Source organism: Carassius auratus, chromosome 45 (assembly GCF_003368295.1).
Source record: "Carassius auratus strain Wakin chromosome 45, ASM336829v1, whole genome shotgun sequence".
In the NCBI taxonomy this organism is placed as follows: domain Eukaryota; kingdom Metazoa; phylum Chordata; class Actinopteri; order Cypriniformes; family Cyprinidae; genus Carassius; species Carassius auratus.
The window spans coordinates 4,003,823-4,028,221 of NC_039287.1; the positions used below are offsets into that span (position 1 = coordinate 4,003,823).

General features: G+C 37.9%; 2 protein-coding genes across 3 annotated transcripts; both read left to right on the top strand.

The window, feature by feature from the left end:
* The first annotated feature begins 1,962 nt into the window (after positions 1 to 1,962).
* LOC113063008 (enhancer of rudimentary homolog) lies at positions 1,963 to 3,764 on the top strand. Its single transcript, XM_026233137.1, has 4 exons — positions 1,963 to 2,106; positions 2,760 to 2,847; positions 2,956 to 3,076; positions 3,175 to 3,764. The coding sequence occupies exons 1-4, from the start codon at positions 2,104 to 2,106 to the stop codon at positions 3,275 to 3,277; spliced, it is 315 nt and encodes a 104-aa protein (XP_026088922.1). The 5' UTR covers positions 1,963 to 2,103; the 3' UTR covers positions 3,278 to 3,764.
* A 3,003-nt stretch (positions 3,765 to 6,767) lies between these two features.
* Positions 6,768 to 23,014, top strand: LOC113062985 (serine/threonine-protein phosphatase 4 regulatory subunit 3-like). 2 transcript variants are annotated; one of them, XM_026233107.1, is made up of 15 exons: positions 6,769 to 7,819; positions 7,905 to 7,960; positions 8,731 to 8,829; positions 8,931 to 9,548; positions 16,000 to 16,077; positions 16,164 to 16,280; positions 16,513 to 16,629; positions 16,705 to 16,836; positions 16,949 to 17,051; positions 17,186 to 17,344; positions 19,568 to 19,737; positions 19,839 to 19,981; positions 20,969 to 21,159; positions 21,301 to 21,512; positions 21,605 to 23,014. In XM_026233107.1, exons 1-15 carry the CDS (start codon positions 7,678 to 7,680, stop codon positions 21,722 to 21,724), a joined length of 2,457 nt encoding a protein of 818 aa, XP_026088892.1. In that variant the 5' UTR covers positions 6,769 to 7,677; the 3' UTR covers positions 21,725 to 23,014. The 2 variants fall into 2 exon arrangements, with proteins under 2 accessions (XP_026088891.1, XP_026088892.1); XM_026233106.1 differs by having other exon boundaries at positions 6,768 to 7,819; positions 16,513 to 16,836.
* The last annotated feature ends 1,385 nt before the right edge of the window (positions 23,015 to 24,399 follow it).

Here is a 24,399-nt window from a genome sequence, read left to right on the forward strand (position 1 = left end):
ATGACTAAAGATTTTAACATCCAAACAATGACACATCTGAGTTTTTACCTGAAATCTCCTCTTATTTAATGTTATAGGCACCTAAACAATGCATCTTGTTTATTCAAGTTCAATGTTAAAGTAGTATATGTGTGTTGAAGTAGTATATGTGATGTCTGGATCTTAGTTGTTAGGGTGGAAGTAAAGCCGATCCTGTAGGTAAAGTTGACACAGAGAGTCTGCATTCTCCTTCACAGTGACAGCAACCACCTGTCATTCTGGTTACTGAAAAGTGAAAGGGACTAAAATAGCAGCTTAGAGGATTGAGTGTCACAAAGCACTTCCACCCCTATGATTTAATACTATATTTTTAGTGGCACTACGAGGAACGTCTGTGGTTAGAAATTTTTTTAAAAGCCTCGTTGTGAGACCTGTCACACAGCACACACTTATGCTTTCAGAATAATATTCTCTCTCTCTTTCTAAATAATATTTTGGGATTCTGGCCTTAAAGGAATAGTTCACCCAAAAAATGAAAATTTGCTGGAATCTGTACTCACAGTTTGGAGAAATTTAGCATTATATCACTTGCTCACAAATGGATCCTCTGCACTGAATAGGTGCCGTCAGAATGAGAGTCAAACAACATAAAAACTTCACAATAATCTACGAGTAATCCACACAACTCCAGTCCACCACTTAATGTTTTGAGAAGCGAAAAGCTGCGTGTTTGTAGAAACAAATTTTCATTCAAGGGTGAAATATTCCTTTAGGTTGAAAGTCCCTTGTATGATCCTGTTTTATTTTTCTGTAAAACTGATTTGAAATATGCACTGTAAAATATGCAAACACTATATAAACTTGACCATTGACCTTTCTTTTAGAAGACTGCAAAATTATTAAATGAAGATTTAAATTATACCAAAATGTCTAAATAAACAGATATTGTGTAGAACTCAAGCTGCTTCTCGTTTTTACCGAACAATAATGAACAATGGAGTGTGATGAAAATGTATGCAGTAGTCACTGATTCATTTCCCTTTTATCATGATAAGATTCAAGCATGATATACTCCCAAGAGGGGTTTGTTGTAACCTAATATGAGTAGTGTGTATTGGTAAGTTTTTGTACGTGTGCACAAAGGGAGAGATATTCAGTCTTGAGTGAATGGACATCAGTAACATAACTCTCTCACTGTGACTGGTTGACTTGGGATTTTCGAAGTATCACACTGAGAAGGTAAGTGATCATTCATTATAGAAGTTGAATAATTTGTAGTCAACAAAAATATTAAAATGCCTTAAAACAATGTGTGTTGTTTATCCTAAAGACAATGCTCTGCTTTTTGTAGATGAGACAGCTGTTTGATGATTACTGGGGTGAATATGGCCCATACGGAGCCTGCAGTCACACCTGTGGCACTGGAGTGGCAGTGAAAACCAGGCTCTGCAACACCATGAGGTGGGTGAAAGTGGGTGTTTAGTACATTTGAAACCCTTTTCCTTCATAATACATCTTCTATCTTTCAATATAAAGGATGGATGGTGGGCACAATTGAATTTAATATCTTGAATAATTTATCTCATCCTACTGACATTTTCTTGTTTTAATATTGTTTAAAAAATTAATCTGTAGGCCCTGAAAATGTTATAAAGACACCTTAAAAAATACAAAAACAAATAAATACATTTCCAAATATAATATTAAGAAAAAAAAATCATCAGCTGCAAACAAAGTCTGTACAGTACACTGTATTTATAAGTCCTATCTAGCACAATTCAGTTATATTGTTGCTAAAAACAAACGCAAAATATAGCCTATAAGGGAACATATTATGAATTTAAGCATTATTATTTTGCTGAAAGTTACAGTACAATTCCAAACCCTCACAGTATTACCAGTTCCGTAACATTTTCAGCCAAGATAAAATAAATACAATTTAAAACTGAAACTGAAGACTTCAATTTTGTCACAAGACTTTATTTCTGAAAAATCCGACGCGTCACCGCCACTACCGGAAGCGGATGCTCGTTGCACATTTATACTCTTTTCGTAGCTGCTCTCAGTGTTTAGCCGTCAGCGGTAACAGCCTTCATCGTGACATTTTAGATACCAGGACCAGCTATGGTAAGTATTTCAATGCTGTATTTTGTATTCTGGTGTGGTTATTACGTTTGCCTCGTCTGAAAGTTGTCTTTCATCGGCTGCATTGACACGTTTAATCAAGTGAGTGACCGCGCGCAGCTAGCAGCACTGTAGCAAGATAACGTCGAATGTTCACGAAATGAACGAGTTGTGAAGTCTGCTGGAATATTTCTAGATTTCCGTCTACAGAATTAACTACTTAAAATAAAGTTTGACTTAAACAAACGTATATTTAATTTCAGCCGTCGTAGTAATTGCCTTTGTAAGAAGCATCTAACGCTAGATTGTTTTGTTTGGGGGGAGGGTTTGAGTCAAACAGCTGCTGTTTTCAGGTCTTATGTCAGAGATTCCATTTGAACATTCGAGTTCTTTTTAAGTTTGCTTAGTTGATACGCCATGCAGGGATGGTTGGATTAAATGTCAGATTCATCCGTTTAAAATATACGTTCTACAAACCTCACTGCTAAGAGTCAAAGCTCTGTTTCTGGCGGTAGGGGGCTCCACATAATTGAGTCATATCTGGTGTGTGCGTGCGCATATTAATCTTTTACGTATTTTTGCTCTCTAAAATGTGTACAGTCAAAATGTATGTAATATTTAATTTCCACTTGTTTTTTTTTCTTTCTGATGTTCAGTCTCACACAATTCTGTTGGTGCAGCCCACCAAGAGACCAGAAGGCAGAACATATGCAGACTATGAGTCTGTCAACGAATGCATGGAAGGTGGAATATTTATTTTGATTTCAAAAGGCTAGAAATTAATGTTACGATCAATAATATTGCTTTAATGTGATTTTTTGTTTTTTTTGTAATCTTTTCTCTCAAATGAAGGAGTGTGTAAGATGTATGAAGAGCATCTGAAGAGGATGAACCCCAACAGTCCTTCCATCACATATGACATAAGCCAGTTATTTGACTTTGTTGATGATCTTGCAGACCTTAGCTGTCTTGTGTAAGTAAACACCTGTGGCACACAAGATCAATCATAAACAAGTGTACACATTTATTGAGCAGTGTATTAATTTTCTCATTGTTTGGTCATTTAAACAGTTACAGGGCAGACACACAAACCTACCAGCCCTACAACAAAGACTGGATCAAAGAAAAGATCTACGTGCTGCTGAGGCGTCAAGCCCAGCAAGCGGGAAAATAAGGAGTGTATTTTTCTGAATTATTTCTGATGCTAGTCCCCAACTCTGTCAGAACTATGACACATCACAGGACAAACATAGATGTGATGCCACTTAGTTCAGATTGTTGAATGCATGTCTGTTCAGTCAGTACATCAAAGCATAGAGTGAAAATATTTTACATTTTAAATTGCATTTTTGTAACTCGAGTTAGGGACATGGGATATTTATCAGAAAAGAGGGTAAGATTTGGGGAAAAAAGGGTTAAGGATTTCTTTTCTTTTTTTCAATCCCTCTCAATTGTTTTTATTTTTATTTTATTGTGGTTTAATTGTTCTTTAATTCAATGAAGTATAAAACATACACATTTCAGATTATGTAGATGGTTCGGAGTCATCTTCTATCCCAACTTTTGTCCCCCGTGCTGTTACAGATTTTGTTGGCCCTGTCTGTTTTGTGTATATATCCAGTTGTCACCGCTGGAAAATAATAAAAATCTTCTCACACAAAGTGTTTGTCAGTAAGTTTATTTTATTTTTTTATAATTAAATTATTATTCAGATGGATTAAATTGATCAAAATTAACAGAGAAGACAGTGTTACAAAAGAGACAGTGTTTCTGTTTCAGATAAATGCTGTTCTTTAAGTTTTATTAATTGAAGAATCCTGAATGTGTCTTGAGAATCAAATCGGCATATTGGAATGATTTGTGAAAGGTGATACTGAAGACTGGAGTAATGGCTGCTAAAAAATTAGCTCCATCACCAATAAATTACACCTTAACACTTAAACAGGCAACATGCACCACAGGATACATATGGATGAGGGGGTGTACTGTAGGAATCACAGTCTAGAGAAGGGGGATCCCCTTGTTAAAAATCTCTAGCAATGTTACTAGGTCCCCGACCCGGGTTCAATGTGGAAAATCAATACCGGGACGTGGTTGCTTTCACACAGAAGGCGACCCGGCAATATGATGGGTCCGGCGTGCAGTGGAAAGGGGCTTTAGAGGGATAGGGTACAGAGGGATAGTGAAATGCTTCAAGGGGAGGGGATCCCCCTCAGTAGAAACCGCATGCCAGAGAAAACGGGACCTTAGCAATGATCTATTTTGAGTAAAAAATTGTGCTAATGTTAATATTTGCATGTAAAACTGATATTAATATATTTAGTACATCGTTGCATTTTTAATTAGATTTTTTCCCCAACCCTGCTCCTAGAGGGCCACCATCCTGCAGTGTTTAGCTCCAACCTAGATCAAACACATTTGAAAAATCTAAGCAAAATGTTCACAAGATTACATAAAAAAATATATGTAGAAATTATGTCGATACATTACAATACATTAAATGATTGATTAAGGATGGAGCTAAACCCTGCAGGACATCAGGCAGCAAGGGGTGGAATTGCCTACACGAGGATGAAGACAAAACACTTAAGCAAAGTAAAAACATAAGAAATGTTGATGCCTTAACTTTAGGATACTTATGTCATGCATGCAGCATATTTTAAATATTATATATTTGTTTGCATGAAATAAATCATAAAATTATTGACAACTTTGGTTGTTTTTTATTACCTAATAGGGCAACTCGGGAAATATAACTTATAAAATACAAAACATGTCAAATATTTAAAAAAATTCCTTTGAATATCATTTTACTATTATTAAACAATATTACAGTTTTCCTGTATCTTTGATCAAATAAATGCATCTTTTGTGAGCATAAGAGATTACTTAAAAAAAAAAACATGAAAAAATGTTTAATTGATTCCATACTTTAAACTGTTGTGTATATGGTGTAAAAAATGCCAGAAACTTGTTGACAAACGTGCTGCTTGGTCTATTTTTTGGTCTGTCAGTATTGAACGTCTCATAAAGTGATACTAAGCATTTCTGAGCTCTTTCCTTGGTCATTTGCATGTGTTAAGGGTAAATGACTGTATCATTGTCTCTATATACTCCAGTTCATTATATGCTTTAGTTCACAGTATATATATACAGGTACTATCTGTAAAATTATTTAATGATACTCAGACCTGGTTGTGTTTGAAAACTTAAATAGATGCTTCACATTTTATATCCTGACCAGAAATTAGACAGAAATTAATTTTTTTTTTTGTCCTCAACAACTCCATTTTTAAAGAGCACAGGTCAAGTTTCAGTCTAAAATGAGCTGGGATTGGAAATTGCTGAACAAATTATCTGAAATTTGCAACACTTTTCTTTACCTGTTGTACAAAAAGGTCCATGTCATCACTGGGACTTTCATTCTTCATTCTGATTGGTCAAGAATCTGATGAACATCTGCCCTGTAATAAAGCATTAAACTAGATTAGTAGTAATTATGTAATTACTGAGACCAGTAGGCAACTAATACCTTTTGGATTGATATTTGTGATCATGTTTAGTGCTGATGTTGGAAACCCCAGACAGTTTAATTCTGTTCTGTAGGTTACATGGTCTACTGAGTGGTAGCAATGCTATTGGAAAGATACCAACTAGAGAGGAAGTGAATGCATTCTGTTTATGAGAGTTGCTGGGTAACTAAGGAAACAGCTGAGCATAATAATTCAATAAGAACACAATAATAATACTAGTTACAAATGTAAAATATATATTGGCCCTTAGCCCTCTCAAATACTTATAGTTGTGATTTCTAAGTAACTATTTAACATTGTAGCGATTTTGTAAGCATTTGTGTGGTTCATATGGAAAAGGTTAAGTGAAGTGAGATCCAAAGAGTAACCTGTTGTTTCACTGGAAGATCAAAATATGACATTTTGATTAAAGATCATGAGGGTTAAGATAAACAAATGAATGGATGAATTGTTTACAATAATAAGAGTGTGCATTTAGTAAGCATAAGGAGGATTTTCATGTAATGCTTACTTTAAACCTTTTCAAGTCATTTTGCATTGGGCCTATACTGTTATCAGAAGCTGAATTCAGAATCACTCATCCTGCACCACACACATAGCAACAACCCACAACACACTATCAACCAAATAACAATCCCCTGGCGACACCAACACCTTAGTACTTGTGGTGCAGAGTCTTGCACGGAAAAGCAACACAAACAAATGTAGTTTGTAAGGCATTTTTACAGTTATATAATATTTGAGCTGGTGGTAAGCTACAACCTGGTCATGGCTGGTTGAACACACTGGCTAAAATATTATAAGGGACTTTGTTTACTTGGTTAACCACTTGGTTAACCATTTTCCAAAGCTGAGATTGGACGGGGTTACCAGAAAAGGTTTGTATGGGCTATGTTTATATTACCAGGAGAGACTTTTATTTATAATAACTGAAAATAGTGAAACTATAATATACTGTACTTTGTTCTCAGAAACAAAGACGACAGCACAACTGTACACTTCTGCATTTCATTCTACTGAATGGCAAAAGCAGCATGAAGTTTATTATCTTTATTACTTAGCTACAGCAGTGTCTCCGCTGGTCATTTTAGCGCACTGTGTCTTTAAACTGTGGCGGCGGCCCTGCGCCTGTAGCACAGGAAACCCCGTAGCGGCTTTCAGAGGGGACCCAAGATGGCCGAATCTTCACAGTGGGGCTAATAATTACTTTTCGTCAAGACGCTGCTATTTCATGGTGCTCGGCAGTCGCATTGGACATTCGCCGTCCCGGAAAGTGAAACGAGCGAGTCTATTCGATTAGTTACATCGGGGAATGTTTATCTATGTGTGAAGAGACTGGCTGGTCCATCCGCGGCCCTTAGCCAGAATATGGCGGAATACTTGGAGAAAATATAGCTTAGCTTATTATGAACGCGCCGCTTTTTACACGACCCTTCCCGCCTTTTCACCGACCGCGCGCGAGTATAATGATCAAGTAGCGTTATCGATACGTCTTTGGAGTTCATTCGCGCGCGTTTCGAACGTTTCTGGGTTAAAATGACTCGCGCGAGGAGATAGCCTGCTAGCTGAGGCGCTAGCTACGCTAAGCCCGTTTGACTGAATTAGTCGCAGCGTTAGCATAGCCTAGCTAGCTTAAAGTAAAGGGGAACGCAGAAAAATAAACACATTCTGCATTTGTGCTCTGGCTGCATTCTAAACTGATTTCTCACCATTTAACGGCTTTTAGAAACGGAGGAGCATATTTCGTGGTCGCGTTTATAAAAAGTTCAAATTATTGAGTACGTTATGTTGTGGAGAGTCTCGGCTGCACACAGCAGCTAGCTGACCATCACTAGACTGGTCAGAATAATTCTTCTGGACTGCATACGTTACTGTGATAGATCCCACAACAACATACTGCGACAGCTTCGCGACAGGTTGCCAGTGAATGCCATACATTTCAGCTTGAAGTTGACAGCAGATTCTATTGCACCTTGCAAGCCGAGGACGTTAAGATTTATTGAATCAAGGACAAACGCCTGTTTTAGAGTTACATGCAAGTATGACTGACACTCGTAGACGAGTAAAAGTGTACACTCTGAATGAGGACCGCCAGTGGGATGATCGGGGGACGGGACATGTGTCATCCGCCTATGTGGAGAGGCTGAAAGGCATGTCTCTCCTGGTGCGCGCCGAAAGTGATGGTAGGTTTCAAAACATTACAGAGATGATGTACAGGGCCACTTTTCGTTGAATCTGCAAGTAAGCTGTGCCCGTTTTTTTAAACAGGGTCACTGCTGCTGGAGTCCAAAATCAACCCTAACACCGCCTATCAGAAACAGCAGGTGCGTTTAAAATGTTGTGACATGATTTTGTTGACAGCTCGTCAGTGTTTTGTGAAAACAGTATGTGCTTCTAAATATCTCGGTTAGAGGTCAAATACACATTTATAAAGATGTGAGACATCACAGGTGAATTGAGAAATCTATTACATTACAGGTATCACCATGCTTCCATGGTTAATCAAATTACAATAAGCCTTTAAAGACTTAGTTTGAAATTGAGCAGTGATATTGTGAATCTTTAGACGAGGTGTTAAAAAGTTTGCATCTTTTGAATACACCAGACATTTTGTTGAACTTATCAAATATAGAGCTCAAGGAGGAAAACAGTTCATGCAAAGTTATTTATATGGAAAAAAAGTAGATGCAGTTCTGATAACCTTTAATGTAAATCAGTAAAATTTCTATAACCGTATAGTACACTACATGCATAAATGCATTTAATATAAGTATTCACTTTATATTTCCTAATATGTCTTCGTAAGATAATGTTTAAATAGTCAAATCTCTATATTTAGTTGTGGGGTGCAAAACATAATGCAATAGAATGATTATTAAGACATAGGACTAAATAAATGTAAATAAATTAGTAAGTAAATATAAGTTGCTTCAGTCCAATTAATGTTAATCTTGAATTATTACCAATTATATAAAAATTATTCTTACATTTACTGTAGTGTCTTGCATTAAACTTAAGATCCCTGTATGATAGTGCTTGTATATCACATGCTCTTTTGGCATTTGTTGATATTATTTGTGTTTTGTCTTTGAAGGACACATTAATAGTATGGTCCGAGGCTGAAAACTATGACCTAGCTCTTAGCTTCCAGGAGAAGGCTGGTTGTGATGAGATCTGGGAGAAAATATGTCAGGTGATTATGTCTGTGATGTACATTTATAATATTTTCTCTAGGAATGTTGTACATCTTTGTGTAGTGCTTTATTCTGAAAGCCTTTATTTTTGTGTCTACAGGTCCAGGGAAAGGACCCCTCTGTAGACATCACCCAGGAGCTGATAGATGAGTCTGAAGAGGAACGCTTTGATGAAATGTCATCTCCTGGTCTCGAACTTCCGCCATGTGAGCTCTCCCGACTGGAGGAAGTGGCTGAACTGGTGGCGTCGTCCTTACCTTCTCCGTTACGGCGGGAAAAACTATCCCTGGCGCTGGAGAATGAAGGTTACATCCGCAAACTGCTGGAGCTGTTCCGAGTGTGCGAGGATTTGGAGAACCGAGAAGGCCTGCATCACCTCTATGACATCATCAAAGGCATTTTCCTCCTCAATCGCACAGCGCTTTTCGAAGTCATGTTCTCCGAAGAATGCATCATGGATGTGATTGGATGTTTGGAGTTTGATCCATCACTACCCCAACCACGGCGGCATCGAGAGTTCCTTACGACCACGGCACGGTTTAAAGAGGTCATTCCCATTTCAGACCCGGAGCTGCGGCAGAAGATTCATCAGACTTACCGCGTGCAGTATATTCAGGACATGGTGCTGCCCACCCCCTCTGTCTTTGAAGAAAACATGTTGTCCACCCTGCACTCCTTCATCTTCTTCAACAAAGTGGAGATTGTTGGCATGCTACAGGTGGGTTTTGGTACTCAACTATGTATATGTGACCAGTTGTGAATTTGTACATTGGTGATTGAGTTGAAATGCGGTTCTTGGGCTAAAATTAACTTTTAACGCCGCGTTATAACATCATATCTCACAGGTAGCGTACATGCATTTTCAGTCTTGCTATGTGTCATTGTGGCTTTTCGACACAATTTTCAGACCAGCATCGTCCCTCGGAAATTCAATGCATCCTCAGCAGGAAACTGTTTGCAGAGAATGCATTGAATAAGTTTGCATGTTTGTGATACAGCTACAGTTTTCCCTTGTTGAAATGCCTGAGATCATCTCATGGCTCTTGATGGGATGCACATGGTGGGCTGTACTTTGGTTCTTTGTTGTAAATGTCATATGTATATATGTGTATATATATGTATATATATGTATATATGTTGTCCTACATCTTGTACATCTATTAGGGGTGGGAATTTACAGGCACTTCACTATCCATTCTGATTCTTGGAGTCACGATCCGATTCCAAAACGATTCTTGATCTACATTTTTTCCCCAATTAATTATTCTGCTGTGCAAATACATCTTTACAACTTTACATCTTAAACAAAATTGCTGTTATATGCTTTTTGTTTATAGTTGGAATCTCTGTATGTCAGTACTGCCATGTTAAAAATAGGGGTGTGAATCTTCACTGGTTTCACAATTCAGTTATATTACGATCATCATCAACTCAATATCATGATGCGTCACATTCTCAGTTTTCAATATTACTGTACATGGCTACATTTTCATATACATTTTATATCAAATTTATTTTGTGCTTTTTATAGGCACATTTCATATTATAAGCAAAGCAGGCTACTTTTTTAAAACAATTACTTGTTTAAAAAAAGTGTTCTTTAAGAAATTTCACAAACAATAGTTCAGGATTTCTTTTTTTCCTCAGCATTATTGCCGTTTGATTATTGATGAGATCATAGACTGTGTCATCTTTAACAGGTTGCATTCACACTTAATGCATATATCTATTTCAATATCAGATGTTTTGTTCTGCTCTGAAAACATAACTATGTGTACTAGGGCTGGGCGTTATCTAACGATATGATCATGCGAATCTAGTCAGTAAATCTGGTTCCTTGATTACCTCTAAATCGCCATCACCTGCTTTTAAATGGAGCTGCATTTAATAGACCGAGCCGTAGATCACTGACAAGCTATGCAATATCGCGTTCATTATCGAAGGCGATTCATCTGGGATAATGAACGCGATATTGCATAGCTTGTCAGTGATCTACTGCTCTGTCTATTAAATGCTGCTCCATTTAAAAGCCTGTGTTGGCTTCACCAAATCACCAAATTTACGGACTAGATGTGTATGTTCATATCGTTTAGATCTATCACCCAGCTCTAGTGTGAACATTAATTCGTAAATGCAAGTGCATTTAACTGCAGTCACCATTGAGCTTCAGGACAACAAACACAAAGCGCACATGAAATTCTGTCAGTGCACATGTTTCGTGCATCTAATAGTACTGCATTCCAAATGGCGTAAATGAAATCATATCTAAAGTTAAACTCAGCGGGTGGCAGCACAGACTGTCAATCAAGCTGCATGTGTCTCACAGCGCAAATTCTGTGCAGTGAAGCCCACCATGTCTCTAGCGTGCACACGTGCCATATGTGTGAAAAATAAAGGTCACACTTTATTTTAAGGTCCAATTCTCGCCATTACCAGACCATTAACTACTACTTTTGGCTCAATAAACTCCTAATTTGCTGCTTATTAATAGTTAGTAAGGTACAGTATAGTAATTTTTATGTTTAGGATATTGGGTAGGATTAGGGATGTAGAATATGGTAATGCAGAATATGTGCTTATAATAGGCTTGCTAATAAGCAACTAGTTAGTTAATTAAACTAGTTAATTAAACTAGTTAAGTGAGAATTGGACCCTATATAAAAGTGTTACCAAAATAAACTATATATATATATATATATATATATATATATTAGGGATGTCAAATTTCGATTATTTCCATGATCGATCGTCGTTTAAATTAACGATCAATTAATCGATTAATCGTTAACCATAATACTGCAAAATGCGTCTATTGCAGGCACGCAGTCAGCGGTATGACAGGATGTGCAAAAGCCACACACACACACAAAACGCTTTCTCACTTGAATTAAAGAGGTTTTAGTCTGAATAAAATGCTAGTAGCAGGATTATAAAATGAATAGATGCGATTATGATCATTTGATAAAATGAAGAGATTGCGCCATACTTTTGAGGTCATTTTACTTTGTTGACAGTTTCCAATCCCGCACGGAGAACGCTGAACGCGCCTCTTTAAATGGTTTTGTGGTTCTCGTTGTTGTATTTTAAAGCACAATTGCAATGTTTTCAACTGACATTATTGTATAAAATTATCCGAAATGTGGAGCGCGTGTGACTGCGCTGCACATTAAGTGAACTACATCGGCGCTGCTGCACCAAAACACAGTTGCTCACATTAATTTAATCCTGCTGGATTCTGTCCTAGAAAATGTCAGATTTTTAAAAATCTGGCATACAGCGCATTAGATCGTGACAGTGCATGCGTGCAGACGAGGATGAGCGAGTGCGGCTTTGGCTAGATTTATTTGGAGGTTATTGCTCATGTCTCATTCGGCACAAATCGAAATGTTTCCATATTCGCAATGTATTTGAATGTTAAACTATTATTTATAATGTAAACTAGGCTTGTACTTAACACGCATTCGCATATAGACGGAAAAGATGATCCTCTTCATATGAGCAAAAACGCGCCCACACTTCTGTTTTAAATCCGTTAATCTTAATTAGCCTATTTAAGTCGGATATATTTCGCATAGCCGATTAAAAAAAAAAAAAAAAAAAAAACATGAAAACAAATTGTTATTTTTATTTTGGGCCTATTACTTAGTAGGCTATAAATTTTCCTTAAAGCATCCCATTTTGTCCCAGGGCTTAGAACCTGTGCCCTAGTCAGGTCCATGCAGAAACTTGTGAACGATGCTCGGCGTCACCGTTTAGTGACAGCAGTGAATGCTCCAGGAATGTGTCGGTCACAGCGCCTATTAATCGCTGTTTTGAATCCAGCAATTATTTATTTAGAAATGATAAGATCTGATTATGACAAGTGTGGTATAAAAGCTTTGTTTATTAGAGGAATAATAGGTTAACTGGAAAATGTTAGATCGCGACCATGCTTTTGGACCCCATAGTCTTCATTTACGCGGCTTTGTTCTGGTTTGCCGGTTGGTCACGAATTTCCACAAATTCAGTATATTTAAGCATTGTTTCTTTTCCTAAATCTTCATAGTCTAACCCTCTAATTTCCCAGGTTTATTTTATTATCTTTCGCTTTTAATAACTGTTTTCGCATCTCTTACTGTGGTAAACATGGGAAGGGAAATTAAAGATTTCATGAATTAAGAATTCGTTCGATTTATTAATTTGTTCCCTTATTTCACTTAAATCATGGGTTATTTAGGGAACAAAATTAATGAAACATGGACAATTGCCACATTAATAATTCGTAGGAATGAATTAACAAGTTGTAGGAATGAATAGACTACCTGTCCTGTCACTGTGTCCCGCAGCCCTGCAAAGCGCACGATATAAAACAGTTATCTGATGAAATGATTAGTAACTACATTTCTATTGCATTTAATGTTGAATAACTTTTATGTTGTTTCTATTTTAATGTACTTTAAAGTTTAAATCACATTAAAAGCTTAATTTGTACATTGTGAATGAATGATGATGCTTTTATATATCGTCACCGTCACTCACAGCCGCTCGCACGTGTTGAGTGCGCATGAGCCGCACGCAGCCCAACATTGAATCGGTTAACCGACCATCGATAGCCTTAATCGATTGCATCTCTTATCGACAATTAATCGATCATCGATTAATCGTTGACATCCCTTATATATATATATATGTGTGTGTGTGTGCGTGTGTGTGTGCGCGTGTATGTATGTTTTCTTGGGCTGGGATGATAAGTCGAAGCAGAATCAATTCGTGGATTGATTCTGAGATTTTCCGAATGCATCGCCATTCCTCTGGAATCAATTCTGAGTTTTAACAGAAGATTTTCTAGATTTTCTAGATTTTAACAGCATATGGCACTCTAATCTAGTTTTTATCCACAGTTTCAAATGCTCATGAAAAAGAGTGCTAAAGAGCACTTGTGCGTTTGGCTGAGTCATGTAACGTTAATTTCGCCTCAGCTCGGAATGATTTGACGCAAAATTTATGTAAACGCAGCCCACTGTGAACCCCCTTGTAATTCGTTTAAACTTCAAATTTTATGAAGGATTCTTTTAAGTTCGGAAACAAACAGAGTATGGCTGTTTCTAAAGCATGCAGTGCCATCTGCTGTTCAAAACTAAGCTCAGGATCGACTAAAGAAAGAATCTTGATGCTTTCGGAAAATCTCAGAATCAATGAACAATTTGTTGATTTGCGATGCATCTATTTATTTTCCCAGCTCTAATGTTTTCCACACTTAAAGGTCTGCAGATGTAGATAATAGATTTAAAGATAAATATGCTAACTGATATTTAAGCTGCATTTAATGGATAACATTTAGTAGAAAATCTGCAACAGTATTTGTCTCAATGGCGAGTTTCAAGAGTTGAGTAATTAGAATCAATTTAATTAATTTCATTTATTAATGCTTTGACAAGTCAAAAAATTTAAGTTAGATTTTACTTAATTTGTGGCTAAATTCATAAAAAAGTTGTTAATGGAAATGGTTTGATACGTGCTTCTCACCTAAGCCTTACAGTGGAATTGTTTGATACTGGGATTGGAGGTAGGGGAGGGTGCTTGTTACTATGGAAACAGCACCATCATGTTCTTTAGAGCCACATCATGTGATGTCACAAACACTTGGCAGGCGTGCTGGATGTTATTTTCTTCAACCTCCAGCCAGCTTCAGTTCATTATGGTTGTTTGTCCATCTTTGCAGATGAATGTGCACTTGTTTTAATATTACCATATTCAGTTAATACCTGAATGAAATCTCCTAGATTTTGAATAAACCAACCACAGATAATAAAAGCTTGTAGATGTACTTTCCTATGGCAGCGTAATAGCAAACAATGTTTTGATTCACTTGACTGCTTCCCCTTTTTTGAGGTGTAATCTTTTATATCCATGACAAGTTGATGCAGTAAAATACAGTATCGGTCACATTGGCCAACCTTGGTGAACATTTATCAAGAAACCGATTTATTGTGCCAAATCTGGGTGAACCAAATGATTTATGGTTGCAGTTCATTCAATGCGCTGCAAGGTGCATAATGCAGCATATATAGAAATAGTTTAATTGGGAGAAAATAGATTGTAACATGAATACTGGCCTGAAAGTATTTCCATAGTTTTTTATATTGTGTAGTTGTAATGTATACTCTTTGCCTTTTTTAGTGTTTTTTTCTTTGGAAGAACACTAGCTTTGTGTTATATAGTGCTGGGCGGTACACCAGTTCATACCGAAAGATGGTGTATATTTTCGTTATCATATTGATTTTTAATATAGCGCCATACCAATGTATTACTCAATGTTCAGAAGAAACGTTATGCTGCACCGGGGCCGCGCGACACTTTCAGACGGACCCTTTACAGTGTTGCACTTCTAAGCCGCAACTGCGAGGCGTGGTGAGGGTAAGCACAGTAGTGCTCTGGTGTTACGTTATAACGCCTGTTTCACACATACTCCATCTGAAGTGTGTGTGCGTTGCATATTTTGTTAGTAGTCAAATGCATGATTAATACGTTTTTTATATTTATTGAGTTTAAACTAATGTCTATTATTATGAAAGATTGTTAATGTTCTGTGATTAAAAGACTCAAAGTTTATTCTTTATTTTTATTTTTTACACATGATATGAAATCAAAACTATGAACAAATGTTGTATTTGTGGACTAAACAGCTGCGGATCAGTAGCGGACTGCAATAGCATCCTGTGTGAAAGCTCAATGTGTCCATGCTGCTTCTGCACCACCTACGTAACGCACACGTACTGCATACGCAGTGCAGATGGAGAACAGGCGTTACAAGGAAGATGGATACTGCAGAACTAGTAGAACATGACACAGAAGAACCTGTGCCAAAAAGAGGAGCCCGGGTCTGTTGTTTGGAGGTTTTTTGGTTTCCAAAAATCCGACGTAAACCAAACAACCACTTTATGCAAGTGCTGTCATGCAAAAATTGTACGAGTACGTCTTGGAATATCAACCAGCAGAAAATGTATTGAACATCTGATTATGCATGAAAAAAAAAACGGTCATAAACCAGAAAACCGGCATCATTTTGAAAAAATAATGTGATATAAATTTTGGGTCAAACTGCCCTGCACTATGTGTATACATACAAAACTAGTAGTAATCAGATTTGATCTAACCAGAGCTCTCTATTTCTCTCTATTTCCTTTCAGGACGATGAGAAGTTTTTGACTGAGCTCTTTGCACAGCTAACTGATGAAGCTACAGATGACGACAAACGACATGAGCTGGTATGAGTAGCATTACTAATGAATGTGTTAACCTCCTACTCAAAACACTGGACATAAACAAAACTGATCATGTTTGTTACATTCAGGTAAATTTCCTGAAGGAGTTTTGTGCGTTCTCACAAACGTTACAACCACAGAACAGAGACGCATTCTTCAAAACTCTGTCCAACATGGGTGTCCTGCCAGCGCTGGAAGTTATTCTTGTAAGATATACTTGCTATTTCAGAGAACAGATTTGCAATTAGGTGTCAGTCAATTTGCTGGTATCTTTTTTTTTTTTTTTTTTTTTTTTAATTATCTATAGTATTGTATTTTATGGAGAATAGGTATATCTGCTACATTTGAAACTGTAACTTCAACTTTGCTCTGAATGTAGACCATAACTTTAGCTTGCTCTTGATGAATTTATGAATGCATCTGTGCTTTGTGTTAAAGGGCATGGATGATGTTCAGGTGCGTGGAGCAGCCACTGATATCTTCTCCTACCTGGTGGAGTACAACCCCTCCATGGTGCGAGAGTTTGTTATGCAGGAGTCTCAGCAGAATGATGACGTAAGTCACACACTTACTGACTCTTGTGATCCTTCCATCTACACGTTGTCTTCACTACTTGTCTCTATTTTACAGGACATTCTGTTGATAAATCTGATCATTGAGCATATGATCTGTGACACGGATCCAGAGTTGGGTGGAGCCATACAGCTCATGGGGTTGCTCAGGACGCTAGTGGACCCAGAGAACATGCTGGCAACTGCTAATGTGAGACATGTTTTAAAATAAATATATATTTCATGCATTGTAGCACCCTTTCATTGTCATTTGTCAGAATAACAAAACATCCTCCTTTCACGAATTGTTTGATTAACTGCAGAAAACTGAGAAGACCGAGTTCTTGAGTTTCTTCTATAAGCATTGCATGCATGTGCTCTCTGCTCCACTTCTTGCCAACACCACAGAAGAAAAACCCAGCAAAGGTAATAGATTTTTTTGCAAGCTTGTAGGATGCATGCAGACAGAATGTGTAGGCAATAATTTCTCAATTGACATTTTGCATACGTATTTGAAGAGGTGACTCTGCAGACTTCTCACTGTGTGTTTGTCTTGTCAGATGATTTCCAGACATGTCAGCTGCTGGCTCTAATTGTAGAGCTGCTTACTTTCTGCGTGGAGCATCACACATATCACATAAAGAACTACATCATCAACAAAGACATCCTCCGCAGAGTACTGGTGCTCACTGCATCTCAACATGCTTTCTTAGCCTTATGTGAGTATATGCATGCGCACACACACACACACACACACGCGCACACACACACAACCCATTCGTAAAGCCACATTTGAAACTGAAAATTCAGCAGGAAAAATTGTAGGGTGAGATATATATATATTTTTTGTCCATCCAGATTTTATTGGATTGTGCAAAAGAGCCAATGGTACTACTGGTCAATATTTGTTCTCCTGTCCATTATTAGTAGAAAAGAGGACTTTTTTCAGAAGCTTAATGTTTTATGCACTGCTGTGTCTTTAAGAAGAAAACCAAGGACATTAAAGGGATAGTTCACTCAAAAATCTAAATTATGTCATTAATAACTCACCCTCATGTCGTTCCAAACCAGTAAGACCTCCGTTTATCTTTGGAACACAGTTTTAAGATATTTTAGATTTAGTCCAAGAGCTCTCAGTCCCTCCATTGAAACTGTGTGTACGGTATATGTCCATGTCCATAAAGGTAAGAAAAACATCATGAAAGTAGTCCATGTGACATCAGAGGGTCAGTTAGAATATTTTGAAGCATCAAAAATACATTTTGGTCCAAAAATAGCAAAAACTACGACTTTATTCAGCATTATCTTCTCTTCCGTGTCTGTTGTGAGAGAGTTCAAAACAAAGCAGTTTGTCATATCCGGTTCATGAGCGAATCACTCGATGTAACCGGATCTTTTTGAACCAGTTCACCAAATCGAACTGAATCATTTTAAACGGTTCGCGTCTCCAATACGCATTAATCCACAAATGACTTAAGCTGTTAACTTTTTTAATGTGGCTGACGCTCCCTCTGAGTTCAAACAAACCAATATCCCGGAGTAATTCATGTACTCAAACAGTACACTGACTGAACTGCTGTGAAGAGAGAACTGAAGATGAACACTGAGCCGAGCCAGATAATGACTCGTTCACAAGTCATATTCGAGAACTGAGGAGCTGATGATAACTGCGCATGTGTGATTCAGCGTGAAGCAGACCGACACACAGAGCGTCTGAACTGAACTGATTCTTTTGGTGATTGATTCTGAACTGATTCTGTGCTAGTGTTATGGGTGCGGGTAAACCGAAGGCTTGAATCAAGGGCAATCATCGTCAATGACGCCATTACGTCGAGCGCAAAAGAACCGGTGAACCGTTTTCTTCAACCGGTTTATTGAATTGAACTGTCCGAAGGAACTACTGGTGATCTGGTTAATTACTCCGGGATATTGGTTAGAGGGAGTGTTAAAAAAAAGGTTAACAGCTTAAGTAATTTGTGGATTAATGCGTATTGGAGACGCGAACAGTTTAAAATGATTCAGTTCGATTTGGTGAACTGGTTCAAAAAGATCCGGTTACATTGAATGATTCGTTCGTGAACCGGATATCACAAACTGCTTTCTTTTGAACTCTCTCACAACAGACACAGAACAGAAGACAATGCTGAATAAAGTCGAAGTTTTTGCTATTTTGGACCAAAATGTATTATTGATGCTTCAAAAAATTCTAACTGACCCTCTGATGTCACATGGACTACTTAGATGTTTTTCTTACCTTTCTGGACATGGACAGTATACCGTACACACAGTTTCAATGGAGGGACTGAGAGCTCTTGGACTAAATCTAAAATATCTTAAACTGTGTTCCAAAGGAAAGACATGAGGGTGAGTTATTAATAAAATAATTTTGGTTTTATGATGAACTAACCCTTTAAGAATGTGAATGCGGGTCAGTTGTCTTTAAAGGCTAACAGAATGAAAGTAAGGGATTTTTTAAATGCTTGTCCGGTTGGGCCAGAAGCTCAGATTTCTTATTGTCCTGCCAATATTCTCACTTGCCCTAACACTAACAACGTATATAGTTTTAAATGAATCTAAATGTTTAATTTTATATTTGAATTTGACAGGTTTGCAATATTTACTCGTCAAATGTTTTTCATTATAAATTTATAGTCTGTTTTTTATCCATTTCTTAACAAGGTTTTATCCAAGTGTCTCTAAGATTTTGAGCTCAGATCAGATTATTGTAGTTTTATTTATATACGATTTTACTAATGATAATGATTACTGTTACACTGTTATTTCAAAACATGCCAAGGAATTCTGCATTCAGGGCCAGCAGCATTATTAACAAGCACTAATTAATTTAGAATAAAGAGCAAGCATGCCGTACTACCTTGTTGACAGACATTCATTACAGCTGTTAAATCTCTGTACCTTTCACACTCATTTCTCCTATCCAGGTGCTTTGCGTTTCATGAGGAAAATCATTGGCCTAAAGGACGAGTTTTATAACCGATACATAATGAGGAACTTCCTGTTTGAGCCAGTGGTTAAAGCTTTCCTCAACAATGGATCCAGATACAACCTCATCAACTCAGCCATTATAGAGATGTTTGAGTATGTCAGAGTGGTGAGTACATTTATCCATTCATCACATCTCGTAATGCTCCTGAACACACTGAAAGGTTGTTTATTTTGTGTGTAATTGCATTTTTTGTTTTTTTTGTGTAGGAGGATGTGAAGTCCCTGACGGCGCACATCATAGAGAACTACTGGAAGGCCCTGGAGGATGTAGACTATGTTCAGACGTTTAAGGGACTGAAGCTTCGATATGAACAGCAGAGAGAAAGACAGGACAACCCTAAACTTGACAGGTCAGTGGTCATTTCAGAACTTTATTGTTATTTGGATCCTTGAGGTATGCGGCCAAAATAAAAGCCCTGTTGTTTAACGTTTGACAGCCATAATATTAGTATTTTAATACAGGGCTTTTGATTAATTAGAATTTCTTGTTTTGCCACGATTTTATTTTTTAGAAATTGAACAGTCAAGACATATATATATATACACATACATATGTGTGTATATTAGTCTCTCTCTCTTTCTGTATGAATGTGTATATATATATGTGTATGTGGTTTTAAATGCAATTTTCTTAGAAAGAATATCTCTATCTTTGCTACGGTTAGCTGCCACACTTCATGTCCGATTTCTGACCCACTTAAAGTACAGTAAAACATTTGTGGTACATATTAGCCTTTATTAGGACATTAAAAGTCATGACATTTTTGCCAAGTGTGGTAATCCATACTCTTAATTGGTGCTCTGCATTTAACCTACCCAAGTGTAGCACACACAGCAGTGAGAAGTGAACACACACAGAGCAGTGGGCAGCTAAATATCTAGCGCCCGTGGGGCAACTGGGGGATCAGGGGGGTTGCAAAATGTTCCTTTTAAAGATCTCAAGTGTGCAGCAGTGAACCTCATATACTGACCTAAAACTGTTAATCTAGCACTGAAAAACTTTATTTAAACTATTTACACTGATTTATTGTGTTGGTTAAATTTTGGTCCTTTGTGCAGTAACTAAGGGTATGAGTCTTTGAGTCTGTAAAAACCTCAACAGACTGAAAAAATAGTTTTCTGAGGTAATGTAATCTCGTTCAAATGGATTTCATAAGAGTGGTATAAAAAAAATTACATAATGGATCCGATATCAAAGTCAAGGTATTGGTATCAACAGTTTTTGAATGATACCCAGCCCTAATTAAAATTGTATTGCAATTTCTTGTGCATGTAATAGTTACTTTTGAGTGGAAGTACCTTTTTAATTCATGTATTTTTTTGTCTCCTTGTCTCAGTATGCGGTCGATTCTGAGAAATCACCGTTTTCGCCGGGATGCGCGGACACTGGAAGATGAAGAGGAGATGTGGTTTAACACAGATGAGGAAGACTTGGAGGATGGTGAAGCTGTAGTGCCACCCTCAGATAAGATGAAGAATGACGAGGACCTGATGGATCCTATCAGCAAGTTTATGGAGAGGAAAAAATGTACGTTACTGCAACATGCAGGCGGCATAATATTGATGCCCAACTACTATGATCCACTATTTGATTGCAAAATGCTACTCACATTGCTTGATGTGTTTTGGTTGTTTACATGTTTTTTTGTTCTCTCTCTCTTTTCCCAAGTGAAAGATTCAGAAGAGAAAGAGGTGCTGACAGGGAAGGGGAGCCTCTCAGGACGGCAGAGCCCCAATTTTAAACTCTCCTTCTCCAGCTCCCCAAAGGCCAGTCTTTCCTCACCCCCAACCGCATCCCTCCACCCAGGTTCACCTGGTTCTCCAAGTTCTCCCGGGACAGGATCCCGGAGCTCCCCCCCTATGGCAGCTGTCACCACTAAGGTTATTACGCTGATTCTAACAGATCAACAATGTCCTAAAATTGCCTTTGTTACCAGTTACTTGTTTTTGACGGCATCTCGCTCCTATTCCAGGGAGGTCTGGTGGGGTTGGTGGACTACCCCGATGACGACGAAGAGGACGAGGATGAAGAAGACACAGACAGTAAAGAAGAAAGTCCTCCACTGTCCAAGAAGTCCAAGCTGAGCTCCTAAAACAGTCACTCGTCAATCAGTACAGTCATGCTCAAAGGGAGCTTCATCCAGAGACTATTGCAGCGCTCGGCCTAGAACTCAAAACTGTAACAAAATGAATGAATACACAAATGAATGGATAAATGAACGAATGCAGCCCCCCGCAGGAGTCCAAGGGGCGCCATGTGAGGAACAGAGAAAGGGAGAGTAAGAGAGGGAGATGATTCGGTCACAGAGCGAAAAGGTGAATGTCTCCACGTGGAGTTTGTCCAAGTGCCAATCTGCAAGAAAGAGAGAAAGACTCGCGAAATGGACGGAGAGACCGAAGATGAGCTAAAACTGGTCTGGACAAAGAATAATCAAAAAGGATTTAATAAGAAATGAATTTCAACAAAGCTAGAAGTACTGGGGGGTAAAAAAAGACCTCACACACAGTCAGTCAGTCACAGACACTCAAACTGTTGCCCCACAGAGCGTCCCAGGCTTGGACCAGGACACACTGCCCCCCCCCCCCCCCCTCTCTCAGGGAAGGACCTCACATGACCCGAACTGGGCCAGCCAATCCACAACCATCACTCACCTTTGCTGACTCCACATCTCCATTTATTTCTCTCCTTCCTCTCAACCCTTTTTTCTGTTGCTCTTATTTTTCATCTTGATTCTCTTTTTTTGTTTTTGAGTTTCTAGGGCTAGACGGGACACTAGGGAGCAAAGACGTCTGGGTTGTCATTGTTTAAGATGTCACCGTTGTTCTCGTGGCTCAGCGGAAGTTCTTCCTCTTTCAAAGCCAGCAGTTCCCTCCTTTTTCTTATTCTGTTCTTCTCCTCTCTCATTTTTTTAAATGACAAAAGAGACATGCCTTTAAATGTTCAGGACGTTTTCAGCCGCACTTGAACAGGTTTTTAAAACCTCAGTGGGGGGAGATAGTTTTACCCTTTTTTTGCCCTTCAAAACTGCAGATTTTTTGGAAAATTTGTAAGCCCGTCTTGATTAAAGATTGAGTGGAACTCTAGATGTGATCGATTTGTCATATCTTCTTTTTCTTTTCTTTTCTTTTACATGTGTACTCTTAGTTGTTCGGTATATTTGGGACCATTAAAAAGATCTTTGCTGTAGTAGATCTCTCACAGTTTTGCTGGTTCCCTGTATCATGTCAACTGCTGATATTCTGTCTTTTGAAATGGGATTTCATGACTGAAATGATCGTCCTGTCTGCTCATCTGAATACGTCAGTGGAAAGTCCTGCCTCCGTTGCTGGGGGCTTTCTAAACAACCTGCACACAATTAAAGATGAGTTTTTATTTTCCGAAACATAATGTTTCCCTTTGTACTTGAAAACCATGAGAATGGAGGAGCCATGCACAAGAGGGCGTCCTTCTCACCGTCATTGGCCTTCAACATTCACAACATTCACAAGCAGGAGCCAGATTGTCTATATACACTAGCAATCAAAAGTTTGAAATGACTATTATTTTATTTTACCACAGTAGAAACAGTGATATTGTGAAACATTTAAAATCTAAAAGAACTGGCATCTTAGTATATTTTAAAATTAATTAAATTCTGTGTTTGCAAGGCTGAATTTTCAGCAGTCGTTACTCCAGCCTTCAGTGTCACAGGATTTTCATAAATTATTCTAATATGCTGATATGTTGTTCAATTATTGATGGTGCTCATTAATTAATGGTCTTTATCAATGTTAGTGCAATATTAAGCAGCAAAAACATTTAGGGAGTAGAATGATTTCTGAACTATAAAGTGATACTAAAGACTGGAATAATGCTTTGCCATCACAATTATTACTTTTTAATATATACCAAAAAAAAAAAACATTTTTACAATGTTACTTCACTGTATTACTGCTCAAATGTTGATCATAAAAATCTTACAAAATCTTTTTTATTTTTTTATATTCCAATCTTTTGACAGTAGTGTGTTTTTGGAAAGATTCACGCTTTTACTCGTTTACAAAAAAATAAGCCTATGCATTTCATGTGACATGCTATGAAAGTTTCAAGACATTCTCATTTGCATGAATGAAAGCAATTCCCAGCCTGCACAAATCAATCCTTGTCTGCTTTAGCTCTTTTCTAGTTGTGGTTTTAAACATGTTCTTCCACCTCATCTCTTCTCATCATTGCCTGAATGCAATATGTCTCCTCTTTGGAGAGATTATAACGAATAAGCAACATGCACCTGCCAATGTCCTGGCACTAATGTTGCTTTTAATTAGAAATGTAACCATGACAAATCAAGCCACACAAATGCTCTTAGAGTTCAGCTCATCCCCATCCGAAGCCAGTCAAATCCAAGAGCTGCTGGCAGTTCCTCAAAGAAGACACCATGCCAACATCATCTCCCGGCCTGAAGTGTCTCCCTCATCGTGTGTGGTGGTCTACGACATTATAAAGCTGTGTTTTATTTATTTGTTGAAGATTATTGGTCCTATCCATTGGCATGTGGTAGTGCCAGTGCTCATGGAGCTGTTAGGATGCCAGTGGAGTGTACAGATGTGCCTTTTGATGTGAAGCCACCCAGCTACTGAACGATTCAGGTCAGATCCGGATCTTTGGAAATAGTATCAAGAAGGGTTGATGGTTTAACTCAGGGGTTTTCAAACCTGTCCTGGAGGCACCCCTGCCCTGCACATTTTGTATGTCTCCCTTATTAGACACACTCAAATCAAGTCTTTTAGT